The 13,049-nt window shown below is 58.0% G+C and overlaps 1 protein-coding gene across 1 annotated transcript in view; it reads left to right on the top strand.

Moving 5' to 3' along the window:
- Positions 1–13,049, top strand: part of GRIK1 (glutamate ionotropic receptor kainate type subunit 1) — a gene marked incomplete at its 5' end in the record, with an annotated part of 111,016 nt that overhangs the window by 53,697 nt on the left and 44,270 nt on the right. Inside the window, 3 exons of the mRNA XM_081088525.1 lie at positions 2,822–2,875; positions 6,393–6,560; positions 11,296–11,439. Coding sequence (XP_080944651.1) covers positions 2,822–2,875; positions 6,393–6,560; positions 11,296–11,439 — 366 coding nt within the window. The remainder of the gene's footprint in view (positions 1–2,821; positions 2,876–6,392; positions 6,561–11,295; positions 11,440–13,049) is intronic.

Genomic DNA, 13,049 nt, shown 5'->3' with positions numbered 1-13,049 from the left:
TATTTTGTCGGCTATGAGGACTGCTAAGCCAGCTTTCTTTTCATTTCTATCTGCGTGCAACACCTTTGTCCATCCCTTCGCTTTCCGTCTGCGTGTGTCCTTAGACTTGAAGTGAGGCTCTTACAAGAAGCACATAGACCAGTCTTGTTCCTTAGTCCATTCATCCACCCCTTGTCTTTTTACTGGAGCATTTAATTCATTTATATCTAAAGTGACTACTGATAAGTATGTGCTTGTTGCCACTTTGTTGTCTTTGTGGTTTTTCTCTGTTCCTTTCCTCTACTGATTGCCTTTGCAGTTTGCTGGTTTTCCTCAGTGTTTTGCTGGGTTCCTTTCTCTTCATTTTCTGTGTCTTTCATAGGTTTTGGTTTGTGGCTCCCATAGGGTAACGTGTACCACTCCGTGTCGACAGCAGCCCGTGTGAGGTCGATAGGCATGTACGTCCAACTACATTCTACAAGGACCACGCTTTTACTCCCCTCCCACCTTCATGTTTGGGGGGTCATATTTTAGATCTTTTCGTTTTGTGTGAAACTACGACAACATCAGTTTGTTGTTGTTGTTGTTGTTAATCCTCACCCGAGGATATTTTCCCACTGATTTTTAGGGAGAGTGGGAGAGAGAGGGAAAGATAAACACATCGGTGGGTTGCCTCCTGCACGAGCCCTGACCAAGGCCCAGGCCGGGGAGGACCCTGCAACCAAGGTACATGCCCTTGACTGGAATCGAACCTGGGACCCTTTGGTCCGCAGGCCGATGCTCTATCCACTGAGCTACACCAGCCAAGGCTACAATATCAATTTTTTTAAAAGGCCTAGGCCCTCCATGGGTGATTAAACACCTCCAAAATGAAGTTTAAAAAGAAACACCAGCCCTGGTGTGCAGCCGAAAGCTCGGGTGCCTTTGTGTTTTGCTCTCAATTCCAGGAAGAATGTTTTAAAGCTCCGTGCCCGGCTCCACGTCTTAACATAAAACTTGTCCGTTTCCCTTTCAAGAGCTGGTCTCGGCAATTGCACTGTCTAATGACTGAGTGAGAAATTGGGCTCCTGGCCGGCCCAGCAGGCTCGCTCCTGATGCTCCGCCAAGATCAGGGACCGGCTAACGAGGCCTCGGCGCGCGTGGCGCTGGGTTATTGATGGCCCTGGAGCAGCTCTACCCTTTGAGACCCCGTGAGCCGGGCTTGTTATCACCGCAGGAGCGACTTGCACGCCGCGGGCCCATGATTCATGGGGAGCGTCTCCTGTCATCTGTCTGATCTTCATGGCGTTACCTTCGGCGGGTACCCCTCCGTGTCCGCGGTAGCCGAGGGCGTGGGCCGTGGCGGGTGTGCTATCGCCGCACCCCCTCTCCTGCGTCACCCCCTCTCCTGCGGAACCACTCCGATCGCATCTCAGGCCCCTCCCGGGACTCTCGCGGCGAGGTGGCCTCTGCCCGGACCCTTCGGTGCATCTTTCACTGGAAGCCATGGCCGTCTTTGTTCTTCACGCAAACATCCCTGTTCCCATGGAGCAGCGGCTCTCCACGTGGCTGCAAAGGGCTGTACCAACCCCGGCTCCACCTCAGAAATCCTAGGGACTCGGGGTTCCCTGGGGTGGCATCTCGGAGCCTCTGGCTGCACAGCTGCCGGGGCCGATTCTCACGGCGTCCGGGATGCGTCCGAGTCTGAGGGCTGTGTGCTGACCTTCAGAAACCCCACCCCCAGGCAGTTCCCCCAACAGTGCTTTCAGGGGACCTGCCCCGAGGAAGGTGATGGTTCCGGTTTCAGAGACTGAGCAACAACGTTCACCTCCAGACCATGAGCCGCTTTTGCTTCTCAGGAGACACATTTCCAGAAATCCCAAGGGAGGGCCACAGCGTAACAAGCCACCAGGTCTCCCGCGGACCCGTGTCCTTCTCGCCGCCGCTCTCTTCCCTTCCTCGCCAACCACAGAGGAGACGCACGGCACGTCTGAAGCCACAGACGCCAATAGGTCCCTGAGGTCGGGCTGGAGAGGCCGTGGGAGACCTGTGTGAGGACACCCCCTCCTTCCCTCTCCTCGCCAAGTCCTCTTCTCCTTCTGTGGGAGCAGCGGGGGGCGGGGGGGGGAGGGGAGGGGGGCTGGGGGGGCGTCTCAGAGAGGCAGGGCCTCCAGCCCTCACCTAGGGCATCTGCGCACCCGCATGGCTAACTCAGCGTGTGGGAGCCCCACTCGGGCGAGATGACAAACGCATCAGCTACGAGGACCCGTCGGGCGTGTATCCACGCCTGGGGTCACTCAGAAACCGGGTCGCACGGAGGCCACCCTTTGCCGTGACTGACAAGTCCAAGCAGGAAGTTGATTTTCTTTAATCCTCACCCGAGGGCATTTTCCCATTGATTTTTAGGGAGAGGAAGGGAGAGGGAAAGGCAGAGAGAAACATCCATGTGAGAGAGACACATCAATGGGTTGCCTCCTGCACGCGCCCTGACCTGGGCCCGGGCAGGGGAGGAGCCTGCAACCGAGGAACGTGCCCTTGACCGGAATCGAACCCGGGGCCCTTGGGTCCGCAGGCCGATGCTCTATCCACTGGGCAGCACCAGCCAGGGCTGCACAAACTATATTTAAATGTGATCCTGAGTCCAATGACTTCGTTCCGAGTCGAACACGGTGCCGTGACCAGGCCTCGGATGGAGTCAGTGGCTCGGGTGTTGGCCCGCCTCAGCCATGGGTCCCTCCGGTTCCTCGTCTGCTGGACTCTCCGCGCTCCTTCCCGTCCCGTTTCCCAGCTGTCCGAGCCGCCTCCGCAGTCTGGGTGCCCCGCGCCCGCCTGTCTCTGATCCCTCCCCTGCTTCCCTTTGCAGATCCTGCTCATGGGCATGATGACCGAGCACTACCACTACCTCTTCACCACCCTGGTAAGCACGCCCCAGACACGCATCCGTGGCCGCAGACACGTGTGACCACAGACATACATCCGTGACCCCAGACACGCATCTGTGACCACAGGCACGCGTCCGTGACCACAGACATGCGTCCGTGACAGGAGCACCCCGTGTCTCAGAGGCAGCCCCTCCGTCCGAGGCAGCCCTTGCCATGGGGCTGGGACGGACTCTTCTAGAATCCTCTAAATCCAGGAACGCGGAGGAGCACGCTTCTCTCTTTCTTTAAACCAGCTCCACACACGTGCATCCAGGAAGGGGTTAACGTGAAACTTCCATCACGTGGAAGCTGCCGACGTGCAAACCACTCATAAGAAGCCTCGACCCCGCGTTCCGTGTGCACGGGAGGCACGCTGTGTCCTGGTTCTGTGATCGGACCTGGTCCCGCCCCTCCCCCCGCGTCCAGGAGAGCTGGGTCAGGACGGGTCGCTGTCGGTGTCTGAGGACCATTCAGGAGGGCAGCTTGGGAGATGCTGGCACATGGAACACTTTGCACCTAAGAAAGAGCTCGACCCTCAGACTGAGAAATGTTTTTAAAAGTTGTAACACCCTAGATGTTGAGAGATGACCAGATTAAGGGAGAATGGTTTGGGGTGTTTAACTCCTCAAAATGGTGTGATAGCTCTCATTCATCCAGTTTCAAAAGTCAGCCACACAGGCCCCCACCCCTCTCCACACACACACGCACGTACACACACCACTTACACACACACACATGCACACACACACACACCACTTATACACACACACACACACACCACTTACACACACACACACACACCACTTACACACACGCACACACACCACTTACATGAGAAGAAAACACAGCCCCAGCCTTTGCTCTAATCCAAAAAGATGTGCTGACTGCGATCTACTCAGACTCTGGGGGGTCGGTAAGGGTGCCATCTGCCCAGGACGCCTGGCAAGTGGGCTGGCGGGCGGGGGAAATAAGGGATTCGGAACCAGGACCAGGCAGCGTCACACACAGGTCCTGGCTCGGGTGTGTCTGAGGCCAGAGGGTGCAGAGGGCAGCGGGGGAGCTGTCAGGTGACCGCCCTGGGCTTGGGCGGAGGTTCTGAGTCCACGTTTCTGGTCCCGTGGGCGTCCTCCCCGGTGGCATCGCGGCCGCTTGCTCTGTCGGGAGCGTCAGGGACCTGAGAACCGTGTGGCTGCTCACACGCGGCCTCCCACCGCCAGGGGCCCCTGGGTTTCCCCCCGGCGGCCGGCCACCTGCCCGGGGCGTCCCAGCGTCCCCAGCGGGACCCGCCCGACGCTCCGGTCCTGCCGAGACGTGAGGAGGAGGAGGAGCGAGGGGACCTCAGGAGGCTGGTCTTCCGGGGGGACCCCTGGGGAGCGGACAGGTGTCCCCACGTCTCGGTTCTCCTCCTCACTCCAAGGACGTTGAGGACCAGGCCTTGGATTCCCGCCCTCTCCCGGCGTGGAAGCTCGGCCGCAGGCCAGCCTGGCCGCGCCCCGTTCGGGGCTCCTCTTAGCTCCCCAAGTCCCTGGGCTGCTGCACCACGAGGGACCCGTGGGCGTCTGGAAGTTTCCGCCCTCCTCTGGCTGCAGTAGCTCCTTCCGTTTACTGAGTGTGACAAAGGAGTCGCTCTTCTTGGGATTTATCCTTTAAATTTGCTGATTTCAGGCCTTCCCCTGGTTAGTCTGAGCGCCGCCCAGCTTTGCTTTCGTGCTCTCGCCGTCCTTCCCCGTGAGTGTTAAAGCTTAGAGGGCGCCCACTGCGCAGGGGAGAGAAGGGGCAGCGTCAGGGCAGAGGGAGGGCAGAGGGAGGGCAGAGGGAGGGCAGAGGGAGGGCAGCGCGAGGGCAGAGGGAGGGCAGCGTCAGGGCAGCGCGAGGGCAGCGGGAGGGCAGCGTCAGGGCAGCGGGAGGGCAGCGGGAGGGCAGCGGGAGGGCAGCGGGAGGGCAGCGCGCCTCTCCTGGCCCTGAGCTGGCGCAGCGCTGAGCTCTCGGAGTCCTGCCCTCTGCTCCGGGCTCTCGGCGAAGGGCAGCGGGTGAGAGGTGAGTCCGTCAGACCTCACTCCTGCGCAGCCTCACGGCTCCCACATGACTCCTGCCTGTGGCCCCTTCACCTCGGATAGCGGGTGCCTTCCTCACCCAGTGACGTCATAGTAGGACTTTTCTTAAATAGACTTTTTTTTTTTTATTGATGTCAGAGAGGAAGGGAGAGGGGAGGGAGAGAGAATCACGGGTCAGCCGCCTCTGCGCGCCCCCCACTGGGGATCGAGCCCGCAGCCGGGCCTGTGCCCTGGCGGGGAATCGAACCCGGGACCCCTCAGTCCGCAGCCGACGCGCAGCCACTGAGCCACGTGGCTAGAGCGTTGTTAGGGCGTTTCATGGAGGCTGTTTCCTGTTCAATGATACTTGGAAAGGTTGGTTTAGACTTAAACGGGTTATACATTTTTAATCACACCGTTCACAGTCTGGCCTTTTTATAGAAAAGGTGAGGTTACCACATGTGTCTATTTTAAATGTGAATCCACTCGTGCACGTCTGGTTTGGCTCAGCCTCGTCTGTGATGGAAAACATGGGGGGGAAGGGGGGGCTCTTTTCCTGAGACCTTGCTGGGGGGGAGCAGGTTCTCCTGTGAAGACACGCCCCGCCCGCACACGCGCGCGCGCACACACACACATACATGCACACACTCACCTGCGCACACACACACAGGCAGGTGCTCAGGAAGGTGCTCCTGCAGGTGCGGGGAGCTTCTGTTCTCCCTGAAGAGGGGGGACCTTTTGTTCCTCCTCCGAGCTGGTGCTGTGAGCACCGTCCTGCCCGCGCTGGGGGGCGCTGGGGGGCGCTGTGGGGCGCGGGGGACGGTGTCCTTTCCGCAGAGGGAGCGTCCTGTCCAATGCTGGGCAGTTTCCAATCTCCCTCCTTTGAAGATGTGGGAGGAGAGATGGTCTTTCCTGGGGGACCACGTGCCTCAGACCCCAGCTGCCTTATAAAATAAAGGCATTGCCGGCCGGGGCGGCTCATGGCTGAGCATCGACCTATGAACCAGGAGGTCAGAGTTTGATCCCCGGTCAGGGCACAGGCCCAGATTGTGGGCTCGGTCCCCAGTGGGGGGCGTGCAGGAGGCAGCTGGTCCATGACTCTCTCTCATCACTGATGCTTCTCTCTCTCCCTCTCCTTTCCTCTCTGAAACCAATAAAAAAAATTTTTAATCTTTTTAATAAAATAAAACAAAGGTATTGATCCAAATGGACACAAAGACCCTGCCAGTTCCCGGTGAGGATCCTGGAAACGAGCCCCGGACTCTCAGGGTCTCCCAGGCCTCGCCAGGCGCCCGCGGGCTATGGGCAGCAGCTCCCTCCGTTTCTCTGCCCTCAGGCTGCGGACAACGGACATGGACGGGACGGAGCTGCTTCCTGCCGGGGGGCGTCGCGTGGAAGCAGAGGGGCCGCGGGCGCCGTTTCGCTGGAGCCTGGCGGTTGCGATGCGTCACTGAACACCCCCCTTGTCCTCCGCCCGCAGGACATGTCTGCCCTGGACCTGGGGCCCTACAGGCACAGCGGCGTCAACATGACCGGCTTCCGGCTGCTCCAGGCTGACAGCCCCCGCGTGTCGTCCGTCGTGGAGCAGTGGGCCCTGGAGAGGCTGCAGGCCCCGCCCGTGCCCGGCCTGCTGGGCGGCGTGATGACGGTAAGGAGCCTGCGGTCGCCCGGGACGGTCTGAGCTCCCGAGGGCTCAGCTGAGAGGCCCGGTGCCTCCGGCCGCCGGAGAAGGTGGATGGCCGGTGCCCTGGCTCGTAGGAGGGAGGAGAAGGAGGCCGGTGTGTCAAACACAGCTGCCGGGGCCCTGGCTGGTGTGGCTCAGTGGGTAGAGCGTGGGCCTTCGGCCGGAAGGGTCCTGGGTTCGATTCTGGCCAAGAGCACATGCCTGGGTTGCGGGCTCCTCCCGGCCCGGGCCTGGTCAGGGCGTGTGCAGGAGGCGACCAATCGATGTGTCTCTCTCACACTGATGCTTCTCTGTCTTACTCTCTTTCTCCCTAAAAATCAGTGGAAAATGTCCTCGGGTGAGGATTAATAAATAAACAAATAAATGACTGCTGTTTGGGGGTTTCTGACTGTACTGGTCTCGGATAAAAAACAGCTAAAAACATCCCGCCACCGGCCACTGTCGGGCCAATGGGGACCAAGCAGACACCAGGGGCGGAGAGTTCGCGCTGGAGTGCGACCTGGAGGAGTGGGCGGGCGGGAGGGAGCCGCCTGGGAAGGTGCAGCAGGACCAGGGCCTCCTGGCTCTGCCCGCCTCCCCGTCCCGTCCTGGGAGAGGACGCCCAGCGGGCAGAGCGGGTTCACCGGCGGTGGCTGTGCACACGCCCCCCGCCCCCCACAAGGCCCCCCGCCCCCCACATGGCCCCCCTCCCCCCTCGTCACTCCAAGCTCCGTAGGGTATGGCACCCCTGAGCAGCAGGCGCCTGCCCCCCGCCCGCAGGGAGCGCCTCTGCTGAGCAGGGAGATGGAGCAGCCTGTCTGAGCCGCGCTGACATCATCTGTCTTTCGTTGTCACCAACGAGGCCTCTAATGGGACTCCCCGCGAGACAGGAAACAGCAGGACGTTTTCTGTGAAAGGGCCTTCGGTGCAGGAGCAGTTTCATCTCGGGGAGAAGATGCGAGCGGGGCCCAGGCAGGTAAAAGCGTTTCAGATTGCGAGTGTCTCGCTCTGTTCCCGGCGCCGGGACTCACACGCTCGCCTCCAGGACGCAATTTACCAACAACGAAGATGTCAGCGCAGAGAAATTAACTTGGGGTGTTTTTTCTTTTTCTACTTTCTTTTTTTTTTTATGAGGAACCAATTAAAGGAGACATAAAGGGACGGTGGCTCTGGGTGGCCCCCGGCTGCGCCTCGACCCGCTTCCCCACGAGTGGGGCCTGAGGGAGACTCGTGCCCTTCGCTCCGGGCGCCGGGGTGGCCTGAGGCTGCGGAGGACGGAGCGGGGCGGGGGGGGGGGAGTGTCGGGGAGACGGGGCTCTGCAGGGGGTAGCGTGGGAGAGGGTGCGGGGGGCGACGTGCTGCTTTTCTCTTCTCTCCGGTTGCTAATTCCAGTGAGTTCAAATATGTTTTAAGACCCTCTGTGCACGCCCTCCCCAACCCCCCCGACCCCCCCAAAGCCCCTATCACAAGGCGAGAGCTCCCATCATTGTCACCTGCACTCCATGGGCACCACTAAGAGCAAAGGTGGGTGCGGTTTATGCCAAACTCAAGTCCTCGTCACGGGCATGGCTGACTGACCCACGGGAGGGGGTGTGGTCATTGTGCTGAGCTACAGACAGTGTGTCTACATCGATGAGGAAACCACAGGCAAGAGGCTGAGCCACGTAGGCCCCACGGGAAGCAGGTGGGGTGTGAGGCCCTTGGGGACCCCTGCAGTGACCTGGGCAGGCGCTGTCCTGCGGGGGATGCATGGCAGAGCCGGTGCCCAGCCCAGTGGGTGGCAGAGCCGGTGCCCAGCCCAGTGGGTGGCAGAGCCCGTGCCCAGCCCAGTGGGTGGCAGAGCCGGTGCCCAGCCCAGTGGGTGGAGGGGCCCATTCTGCCTGGAGCTGGTGACTACCGTCTCACCTAAGAGAGAAAGAATAAAAGTCATGCGATCCTCTTAATAGATGCAGAAAAATTTTTTGACAAAATTCAGCATCCTTTTATGAAAAAAACTCTCAACAAAGTGGGTACAGAGGGAACACACCTCAACACAATGAGGCCACATGTGACAAACCCAGAGCTAATATCTTCCTCAATGGTGACAACTGAAATCTTTTCCTCTAAGATCAAGACAAGACAAGGATGCCCACTGTTGCCGTTATTATTCGACATAGAAGTCCTGACCTCAGCCGTCGACAACGAAAAGAAGTACAAGCATCCAGGTTGGAAAGGAAAAAGCAAAACTGTCCTTACTTCCAGGTAACATGACGCTATATCTATTAACCCCAAAGACTCCTCCAGAAAGCTACTAGAACGAATACATTCAGTAAAATTATGGATAAGAATTAATGTTCAGAAACATGTCGCCTTGCTGTACACTAACAGCAAATTTCCAGAAAGAGAAGTGAAGAAATTCCATTTACAAGTGCATCAGAAAGAATAAAATACCTAGAGTAAATTTAACCAAGAAGGTGAAAGATCTGTACTCTGAGAACTATCGGACATCGGTGAAAGAAGTTTAAAAAAAAGGCATAAATAAGTGGAAGGGTATACCATACTCATGGATTGAAAGAATGCATAGCATTAAAATGTTATGAATCTGAACATTTTATCTGAACTGTTCAAAGCAATCTGTGATTCGATGCAATCCCTATGAAAATACCAGTGGCATTTTTTCACAGAACTAGAAAGAAATAATGACAAATTTTACAAAAGACCCTGAACAGCAAAAGCAGCCTTGAAAAAGAGCAAAATTGGAGGCCTCATGCTCCCTGATTTCAAACTATATTACAAATGAACCACCCAGTGCGGTGCCGGCATTAAAACAGATCAATGCAACAGAACAGAGAGAGAGCCCGGACAGAAACCCTCACTTATATGAACAATTACTCTCTGATGACAGAGGCAAGAATCTACAACGGGGAAAAGATAGTCTCTTCAATACATGGCGTTGGGAGAGCTGGCCCACAGCAGACCGTCAATAACACGGGTCTAATAAAGGCATCGCTGTACTGAGCAAACGCAGGACTGAGTTTCTGCTAAGTCTCATGACGTCAACAGAGAAATCTTCCCGTCGCCCTGAAATCGTTTCATAAACGTTTAAAGAAAGAAATGGGCGTATAAGTAAGAAATAGGCCTGATTCGTGAAGACAGAGATTGTCCTAAAGTAATCGTATTATTTCAAGAATTTCCCGTAGACGGATCATGATTAATATTGAAGGAATGCCATCCCTGTCATGGAATTGCCATCCCCGGAATTACATGCTTCTCCCCCGTCCCTCAGGGTGCATTTCCCTGCAGCCTTACCGTCATTTTTGCGTGTAGCACACGCATGCACCGTTGCCCATATGAATATATTCGATGTTTGAAAGTTGAAAACCCATGTGGTTTTGCTCCCCGCCTACTTACCTCTTTTCCTCTTTAACATGTTAAACTATGAAGCACTTATTAGAATCCCAGGAACTAAAAATACCTGCAAAGAATATTGTCGTAAGTGTCACCACGTTCAAATCTGAAAGTAAGGAGCCAAGTCCCGGTGCAAACATCTTGGCGCTGGACGGAAAACCCAGGGACTTCACTAAGGAAAAAATATGAACGTTAAAAAACAGGGTTAAAACTGAGTGAAGTAAGAAAAGTGTTACTGAGTCAATGGAGTTCAAAAATAGTCAAACTCGTTATTTAAAAAGGCACTGAGGTTAGAAGAGAACATCTCCGTCGTCCCTTCACCACGTGTGGGTGTCTCTCGGCACTTGGACTGGCTCGGCGTTGGTGTTGGCGTTGGCGTTGGTGTTGGCGTTGGCGTTGGCTGGACGGGATGGGCCCGTTCTCCGCCGGGTCTTCCTCTGGTTGTGAGCCAAGTCCCGTCTGACCGATGCCGTGTTGGGTGGTAGACGCCCCACACCTCAGCGGCCCCGCCTTCCGGCCCCTCAGGTGCATCCCAATAGGACGTTGTCAGGAGCCCTGCCTCACTGGAGGCACCCGCTGGGGTCCTGGCTCCCAGAGAAGCCGTCTTCAGTGCCCCCGGCTCAGCCTGTGACGAAACACAATGGTCATGGAGATTCGGTGGAGACGGCAAGGCCTTTCGGGATAAGCAAAGCCCAGTTCTGAGTCCTGGCTCTGTTCCCGAAGCACCCGCTGCCCTTTAGCCCCTCGGACTCTCCGTGCTCATCTGGAATCTATACGACACGCCCAGGGCTGCCCCAGGTCGACCAGCCGCCCACAGAGCCTCTGGCACAGGACCTCCTGCAGTCGCTGCCACCTGCTGTTTGCCAGCTCGTCAGTAAGAAGGAAAAAGGCATCTGAGACACAGAGGCAGAATCCACGTGTTTACAGGGACACGGGGCTTGGCTCCACGTGGAGACCACGGTGGGCCTCGCCGGGACCTGTGGGACCCTGTCCAACAGGGGGACCCCCGGGTGTGATTCCTCCACACACGGCCCTTCTCCAACCCCTTGATCTCACTCAAAATCGGGCAACTGCTCGCTGAGACTCACCATGGGCCGACCCCAGAGCCCTCCCACCGCTGCTGCCCGGTTCCTGGCGTGCGAGGCTGTGAGGACGTGTGTCTGTGCTGCCTCCCCACCCCGGGTGCGGGGTGCTCCTCCCACCTCCTGCCGCTCAGCACACTCACCCTCCCACCCCGGCTCCTTCGCCAGCACCCCTCCCCCCCCCAAGCTTGGTTCCCGCGTGTGAAGCGAGTCGTGCTGGGGACTGAGCGTGTGCTGTGTGTCTCCCGCAGGCCGCGGCGGCGCTGATGTACGACGCTGTGCACGTGGTGGCCGTCGCCGCCCACCGGGCCGCCCAGCTGGCCGTCAGCTCCCTGCAGTGCCACCGACACCAGCCCTGGCGCCTGGGACCCAGATTCATGAACCTGATCAGAGAGGCAAGTGCCCGTTCCTCCTGCAACTCAGCCAGGCCCAGGGTCCGTGGCGGGTGGGCCCTCCCCTGCGCCCGGCTCCCGGGGATGTCGCTGGTCAAGGGCGTCCACAACCACCAGGAGGTGTCCCGTGTGATGCCGAGAGGTCTGGGTGCTACCTGATCAAAGCATTCACCCTCCCGCGCCCCACGTGGCCCCAGCAGCCGCTGGTCCACCGCGCTGACAAGCCCCCAAAGTGCTGCTCCGCGCCTGGTGAGTGGCTGTCCATCCCTGAAGGGACCGAGGCTGCCCCCATGCAGCCCATCACCCAGGGGTCCCCTGAGCCTGGGCTTGTGCCGGGCTGAACGAAAGGACCTTTCTGTGTCTCTCACATCGATATTTCTCTCTCCCCTCCCCTCCCCTCCCCTCCCTTCCCCTCCCCTCCCCTCCCTTCTTCTCTCTCTGAAATCAATGGGAAAAATATCCTGGGTGAGGATTAACCAAAAAAGTAAGAAAGACACTTGTTGAACTGAACCCCGGGAGCTAGAATCTCGCAAACTCTTGACGCCTCTCGGTGACCTAAAAGCTATGTAACTGGTTCCTAATTCCTCTGGACCGAGACAAATCGCCCATCGGGAGCGGGAAATTGTCTCCAAATGCCACGGTAGGAGAGGCCCCTGAGACACGGCACACACGGCAGCGTCTGCCTCGGCTCTGCTGTGGAAGGTGATTTACTGGTTCTGTTTCGATGGCGTGAAGATGATGCGTTTGAATATGTAAACGGGACATTTAAACTCCAACTTTTAAAAAGTGAAGAGTAAAAGGTAAAATTCCCCCAAGGCACTTCTGTCTCCTTCGTATTCGACTGGGCTTGTGCTTAGTAGGTCAGCGTTGGGTGGCTGCTGAACAGACGGGATTCAGGTGAAAAAAATGCAGATTTGGAAAAAAAGTGACGCCCTGCAGACAGGTCGGCTCGGACACGACCTCCTGTCCTTGACCCGTGGAGCACGCTGCCCGCGGCCACAGCGGGGACCTGGGCCGGGACGCCTGATCCTCCGTTAATAACAATATTGGATCCGGCTGGGAACTCAGGGAAGCGGCCCCTCTTTGTTGTTGTTTTTTTAATATATTTTTGTTGATTTTTAGAGAGAGAGGCAGGGAGAGGGAGAGGGAGAGAGAAACATCAGTGATGAGAGAGAATCCCGGACCTGCTGCCTCCTGCACGCCCCCCACGACCTCCTGGTTCATAGGTTGACGCTCAGCCCCTGAGCCGCGCCGGCCGGGTGAAGAGGCCCCGCTTGGGCGGGCGCCCACGGGTGTCTCTCGTTCTGCATCCCTTGCCCAGCACCACACCCGGCCCCTCCCGCCTCCCGTCACCCGCTCAGCTCAGCGCCTTCGCACGTTCAGGACGTTTCCCCCTGAAGAAACGGTGGGTTTCTCAGGTCCTTCCCTCGGTTCCCGGGATGGTTCCGGGCAGAGACAGGAGGCCAGCTCCTCTGCGTCCGTGGTCTCCAGGGGTTCCCCGTGGCGCAGGGTCTCCCGTACACTCGGGTGCCAGGACGCCGTCCCCGGGGTCCGCGGTTGGGGCTGAGACAGTGAAAGGGGTGTCGGCCTCGGCCGTCCTGCCGGGTCCCCTT

Source organism: Myotis nattereri (genome assembly GCF_964212035.1).
Source record: "Myotis nattereri genome assembly, chromosome: 3".
NCBI lineage: Eukaryota > Metazoa > Chordata > Mammalia > Chiroptera > Vespertilionidae > Myotis > Myotis nattereri.
Note: the sequence above shows the minus strand (reverse complement) of the source record. Positions and strands in the feature narration are given on the sequence as shown.